This window comes from Piliocolobus tephrosceles, chromosome 17 (assembly GCF_002776525.5).
Source record: "Piliocolobus tephrosceles isolate RC106 chromosome 17, ASM277652v3, whole genome shotgun sequence".
Lineage (NCBI taxonomy): Eukaryota > Metazoa > Chordata > Mammalia > Primates > Cercopithecidae > Piliocolobus > Piliocolobus tephrosceles.
The window spans coordinates 27,109,474-27,116,309 of NC_045450.1; the positions used below are offsets into that span (position 1 = coordinate 27,109,474).

General features: G+C 48.3%; 1 protein-coding gene across 1 annotated transcript in view; it reads right to left on the reverse strand.

Moving 5' to 3' along the window:
- LOC111526932 (eukaryotic translation initiation factor 3 subunit C) overlaps positions 1-6,403 on the reverse strand; it is a 24,909-nt gene extending 18,506 nt beyond the window's left edge. Inside the window, exons 1-8 of the mRNA XM_023192992.2 lie at positions 6,249-6,403; positions 5,980-6,110; positions 3,998-4,063; positions 3,709-3,898; positions 3,364-3,489; positions 3,123-3,177; positions 2,574-2,683; positions 2,064-2,191 (exon numbers count right to left, since the gene is read on the reverse strand). Of these exons, the coding sequence (XP_023048760.1) occupies positions 2,064-2,191; positions 2,574-2,683; positions 3,123-3,177; positions 3,364-3,489; positions 3,709-3,898; positions 3,998-4,063; positions 5,980-6,080 (776 nt within the window). The 5' untranslated portion in view covers positions 6,081-6,110; positions 6,249-6,403. The remainder of the gene's footprint in view (positions 1-2,063; positions 2,192-2,573; positions 2,684-3,122; positions 3,178-3,363; positions 3,490-3,708; positions 3,899-3,997; positions 4,064-5,979; positions 6,111-6,248) is intronic.
- Between the last annotated feature and the right edge of the window lie 433 nt (positions 6,404-6,836).

Genomic DNA, 6,836 nt, shown 5'->3' on the forward strand with positions numbered 1-6,836 from the left:
AAAAAAAAAACTTTTTTGGGAGATGAGCCCACCCATCCTCCATCCCCCTACAGGCAAGGAGGGGGTGCTCCCATATAATCCTTATTGTATGTCGCTGGGTTTGGTTTTCTACTATGTTGTTGAGGACTTTTGAGTCTATATTTATAAAAGCATAGCTTTACAGTCTTATAGTTTCCTTTTCTTTTGGTTTTTTTTTTTTGTGACAGAGTCTCGCTCTGTCACCCAGGCTGGAGTGCAGTGGTGCAATCTTGGCTAACTGCAACCTCTACCTCCTGGTTCAAGCGATTCTCCTGCCTCAGCTTCCCGAGTAGCTGGGACTATAGGCGCCCGCCACTATGTCTGGCTAATTTTTTGTATTTTTAGTAGAGATTGGATTTCACCATGTTAGCTAGGATGGTGTCAATCTCCTGACCTCGTGATCCGCCCGCCTCGGCCTCCCAAAGTCCTGGGATCACAGGTGTGAGCCACCGCGCCCAGCCTTGATATCTTAAGTTTAATTTTAGGTCCCACTTGCTCCCTCAGACAGGAGCATTTGTGCAACACATATGTGCAGTGCACATCACACACCAGAGTCCACACAATGGGAGACTTCAATACACAATTATTCAAAGACAAAAACGCAAAGTATAGTAGATATAAAAGATCTGAACCAATAGTAACACTGATAGTTCTGTAAGATGTCAACAGGTTAAAAAAATGAGTTTCATGATCAAGCAACTTTTTGAGACGGTTAATAAAACAAAGTTAGGCATATTTATTCTCATGGAACTTTTCAGAGGTGGTTGTAAACCCTCCAAGAAGGGGCTGATAGACAATGTGGCCCAGACCTTGACCAGTGTTCCCTGAAGCACTTGACAAAAAAAAGCTTCTCAACAAAATGCCCACCAAGTAAGTTGTTCAGCCTGTCTAGACTCCTAGAGGGTTGGAAACTCACTACCTCCCTAAAGCAGCATGACCACAACATTTAAATGCAGGAAAGCAATCTTAAGAGCAATAATCTTCCCATTAAAAGGGTACTATTTGTCTGGGTGCAGGGGCTCACGTCTATAATCCCAGCACTTTGGGAGGCTGAGGCAGGAGGATCGCTTGAGCCCAGGAGTTCGAGATCAGCATGGGGAACATGGTGAAACCTCGTCTCTATTAAAAACACAAAGAATTAGCCAGGTGTCCCGGAGTGTACCTGTAGTCCCAGCTACCCAGGAGCCTGAGGTGGCAAGATCACCTGAGCCCAAGAGGTTGTGGCTGCAGTGAGCCAAGATTGCATCTCTGCACTCCAGCCTGGGAAGAGCGAGACCCTGCATCAAAAGAGCACTACTTATCTGTAGTTTGCCCAAACTGGCTAAGAAAAAATGAATAAAAACGCTATTTTTAGTGAGCTTGAGATTTCACTCCCATGGGACACAAAGGAGGAGGTATCACTTTTATTTCAAAAGAAGAAACTGAGACTTAAGGTCAAGTAACTTACACAATGTTGTACAGCTGCTAAAGGCTGGGAGACAGAATCCACACTGGGATCCTGCCCCATTCTGACTGTCCCAGTAAAGGTCATGAACACTTGCAGCAGTCTGTATGCTGTATGTGTACTAAGAAGTTATCAGGAAGGGTAACAACAGTAGCAATGCACACTGAGGGCTCACCACACGCCAGTCCTAGATGAACTACTGTCTTACATTACACCTCCCTGTATTCCTGCAGCTATTCTGGAAAGGAGGGTTCCCGGCCTTATTTTACAGATGAGAAAACTGAAGATTAGACAGGTTAAGTAGTTTGTCCAATGTCCCACAGCTATCGGGTGCCAAAGTGAGATGTGCACCCAATCTACACATAGCAAGTAAGGCTGTGGGTAAATATTTGGACTCTGGAGTCTTCAATTCTCATCTTTAGGATGTGTTAGCTTTGTGACTTTAGCCAACTAATATACTTGACTCTCTGATCCTACTGTAAAATGCTAACAGTTGGCTTCTCCAACTTAAAAGGACTCAAGGAAGAATCAATAACCTATGAGACAGTTAAGGGCTTTCCACCAGTTCCGGTGTAACCCTAGGTCCCACTACTTTCCTTACTTTTTAAGAAATCTTGAGGCCAGCGCGGTTTGTTTCCCTTCTTCCTCCTCTGAGTCGGAATCAGAAGATGTGGAACCTGTGTCCCAGTCCTCATCATCTTCAGAATCTTCTGAGTCCTCATCTTCATCCTTAGAGGGAAAAAAAGACGATTAGCAAGAAGATAGAGAGATTGACCAGTGTCTCTACCCTCTTCACTAACGCACATATGAGATTTATTTTCATGAGTAGAACAAGAGCGGCTACTCATGGAATCAAGATATCTAGGTCTGGAACTGACCATCAAGTCCCGGAGTGATGCTGCAATTTGGCTGCAGGGACACACACAACTTCCCCTAGCAGAGCTGGGCCCAGATCCCTGTTTGCCCACTGCTCCAATGCAAGAGGAAGCCTGTTCTCAATTCCACTAAAATACACCCTTTCCAACCCTAGGGGTTTGAGTCTTATCTTTTTCCCCCAAGGACTCAGGAACGACCTCTGGCAGGAAATCACCCATCTAACCCTGGCTCTTACATCCATCTTTTTGAGGAACTTGCGACTCTCCCCAGAAGGAGCTTCTGATTTCTTCTTCAAGAAAGTTGCAGCACTGACTCCGTCCTCATCCTCATCCTCATCTGAAGAGCCTAGTGGGAATGGAGGGAGAAAAACATCCTGAATGTTGGCCAGGTGCGGTGGCTCACGCCTGTAATCCCAGTACTTTGGGAGGCTGAGGAGGGCGGATCTTGAGGTCAGGAGATGGAGACCATCCTGGCTAACACGGTGAAATCCCGTCTCTACTAAAAAATACAAATTAGCCAGGCATGGTGGCGGGCGCCTGTAGTCCCAGCTACTCGGGAGGCTGAGGCAGGAGAATGGCGTGAACCCGGGAGACAGAGCTTGCAGTGAGCTGAGATCGCTCCGCTGCACTCCAACCTGGATGACAGAGCAAGATTCCATCTCAAAAAAAAAAAAAAAAAAAGATCTTGAATGTTGAAAAGCCAGACTGGAGGGCAGACAAGAAACCAGGCCAAGGGCAGTGCTAACTCTGGACTTTCTATTTGCAACAAAGGTTCTTTTGCTCACCTTCTGAATCTTCCTCGTTTTTCTCAGCATCTTCATCCGCAGACTGCTCGGGGTTCTGACAGAGGGAAGTGAGAGAACAATCACGGATGCTCTCCGGCCATCAGTCCACCCCACCCCTCCACCCCAGACAGTTCTGTCATGCTTCCCGCTCCAGTCACACCTCCCACTAACAATTCCATCTTTGGGCCTCCGTCATGGGGTCACCATTCCCAGTTCAGTAAGTGTGCTCTAGCCTCCCCACCTGCTTGTAGCTTGTGATATGGGACTCAAAATCACGGTTGTATTTTCGGATCTTCTGGCGCAAGGTGCTCAGAGCCTTGGCATTGTTCTTGTTCATCTTCTTCTTCCCTTCCTTATCTTCCCAAAGCTAAAGGGAAGAAGAGGAAAGAAACAGAGAACAGTGATCTGAAACTAAGTAACATTTCCTAAATTCCAGGCTTCTCCACTTTTCAGTCTTGCTATCAGTACACCACTGGTACTGCTTATTAACTACATCTGTTAGCTCATTTTTAAAAGATCCTATACATCCCACCACTAAAAGTACAAAACCATGAATAAGCGGTGGTAATAAATATAGGCATCACACCTCATTAAGATAGTCCTCTAGGTCAGCCAGGATGCGGATATAGAACCGGGGGACACCTTCTTTGTCCACAATGCTTTTGGCCTTCCCATATGCTTTTCCCAGGAGCTCAAACTCTTCCAGGCACTTGGTGACATCACGAATCTTCATGGCATTACGGATGGTCCGGATAAGGTTGGTCAGCTCCTCAAACCTGGGTTGGGAGCCCAGTATCACATTGAACCTGACCACTGAGGAAAAACTCACCACTGCTCCCAGAGACTCCCATCACCCAGCCTCCCCATGGCTTCACCTCTTGTCCTTGGCACTGCGGACAACTCTCTTGGTATCTTCTTCATCCTCGCTCAGCAACAATGGCCTGTTTGGAAGGAACACAGACCATTAACCTCCTTTCCCACTCTTTCCAAAAGACCACTATTTCCCTTCTCAGGACAGGTAGAACTGAGTAATCCAGGTCATCCACACCACACCCATAACCTTTTTGACTCCTCCTTAGGGCCACTTCATATACAATTCAATCTTTTAAGTGTGCGTTAAGTAAGGCCTTTTGCTCAGTGTTGTAGCAAACACAATGATGACAGCCACTATCCTCTCAAAAACCAACAAATGAAGGTGCTTATTTACTGTGTAACTAATGACATAGAGACATAAGTCACTACAGAAGAACTGAAACAAAGAGGTAGTGAAAAACGATACTTGAGCTATAATGAACAGAAAAGGCTTCAGGGAGGTGGTACCTCATCTAGATCTTAGCAACATTTCCCAAAGTATGACAGGCCAATAGCAAGGAGAAAGTCTCAATGGTATTAACACCTCCACTGCTAGTATTTTCCTACAATAGTAAGACCAGACCGCAGGCTCACAATCAGCAATAGTATCTCTATTCTTTTTGTTAAGAGACAAGGTCTCACTATGTTGCCTAGGCGGCCTCCAACTCCTGAGTTTAAGGGATCCTCCCACCTCAGCCTCCAGAGTAGTTGCGACTACACACATGCACCATCATGCCTGCCTCTTTTTCCTTTTTATTATTTTTTGGGTTATTTTAGGGGTTTTTTTTTGAGGCAGAGCTTTGCTTTTATCGCCCAGGCTGGAGTGCAATGGTGCAATCTCGGCTCACTGTGACCTCTGCCTCCCAGGTTCAAGTGATTCTCCTGCCTCAGCCTCCTGAGTTGCTGGGGTTACAGGCACGTGCCACCACACCCGGCTAATTTTTGTATTTTTAGTAGAGACGGGTTTCACCTTATTGGCCAGGCTGGTCTCAAACTCCTGACCTCAAGTAATCCGCCCACCTCAGCCTCCCAAAGTGCCGGGATTATAGGCTTGAGCCACCTGCCCGGCCTGGATTATTTGGTATTTTATGGCAAATGACATTGGTTTCCACCTGTGGAAGTGACATGAAATCATATGCACACTGTCCTATACATGTGCAATACATACTTTTAAAACAGTAGCACAAGCATATGGCAGATGTTTAAGAAACACCATTCCAGCGGGGCATAGTGGCTCATGCCTGTAATCCCAACACTTTAGAACGCCAGGCAGGAGGCTCACTTGAGCCCAGGAGTTCAGAACCAGCCTAAGCAACACAGTGAGATCCCTTCTCTACAAAAAATTAAAAACAATTAGCCCGCCGTGATGGCGTGCGCCTGTAGTTCCATCTACTTGAAAGGCTGAGGTGAGAGGATAGCTTGAGATCTGAAGGTCAAGGCTGGGACTATGACCCCTCAAAAAAAAAGGGGGGAAAAGAAAAACCATTCTATTGTTTCAAAGAGTAAAAAAAAAAAAAAAAAAAAAAGTACAGAATTGGGGGATGGGCATTTCCGTAGAGGTGAACAGGCATATAAAACGTTTAAGCACCTGCGTACACAGCAGGTGGCCAGACTTCAGAATCACATCAGGGGGCTCCCAGATACCAACCAAGCATTTTGCATTTCCTTCTACAAGCAGTGAGAAGCCACTAAGGACTTCTCGGCGGTAAGATGAGAGGAGAAAGGTAGAGGCTGTAGACTTAAGGCCAGTTAGGAAGCTGATGCAACAGATCTCGCCAGTGGGAAACCCCTGTGATTCTATCCCTTGTGCCTGGTGGGTGGCCTCTCACCATCACAGTCCTCTAATGCTGTCTCTCCACCACCGCTCCGATCCCGCAAACTCTGGTCATTGTCCGAACCCGCTCTCCCCAACCTCACCTCCATCCCCTCCCACGTACACTGCTTTCCACAGCCCGCCTAACCCCGCACTCCCAGAATGGTCACGGGCATCGCCCCTGCAACTCACTGTTTGCCATAGTTGCCTCCGACAGGTTTAGTGACGAGCTCCTCCCCGGACAGGGACGACTCGGACTCGCTGTCCGAACCCGTAGTGAAAAACCGCGACATGGCGACTGCGCGGAGGTGCTACGGCCGGACCTGCGGGGGAGCCAAGGCGTCACCGGCCACGCGAAGAAGCCCGAGCCACCACCTCCCGACGCCCGACCCCTCACCGGCCCCACCCGGACCTCGACCCGGGTGTCCCACCACGAAGCACGAGGACCAAAGAATACCAACCAGCTGAGCTCGCGAGTCACACCGCAGATCCGTGACAGCGGAAACGCCGAGAGAGACGGCGGGTCTTACGTCACTTCCGGGAAGCGCCGACGAACTACACTGGGAGACTACAAGTCCCAGTGGCCTTCCCAAGATACGGGGGCGGGGACAAGCCTGAGGGAACTGAGCGCTGAGACCTTGACTGCAGGCGTTGCGAATCCTGCCGCGCGTTGGTGTCGGGATTTAAAACACGAAGATCGGCGGGGCGAGGTGGCTCACGCGTGTGATTACAGTATTAATAGGCATTAATGGTATAGAAGTAGATAATCCTGCCGGGTACGGTGGCTCACGCCTGTACTCCCAGCACTTTGGGAGGCCGAGGCGGGCGGATTACCCGAGGTCGGGAGTTCGAGACCAGCCTGACCAATATGGAGAAACCCCCATCTCTACTGAAAATACAAAATTAGCTAGGCATGGTGGTGCATGCCTGTAATCCCAGCTACTCGGGAGGCTGAGGCAGGAGAATCGCTTGAACCCGGGAGGCGGAGGTTGTGGTGAGCCGAGATCGCGCCACTGGACTCCAGCCTGGACAACAAGAGCGAAACTCCA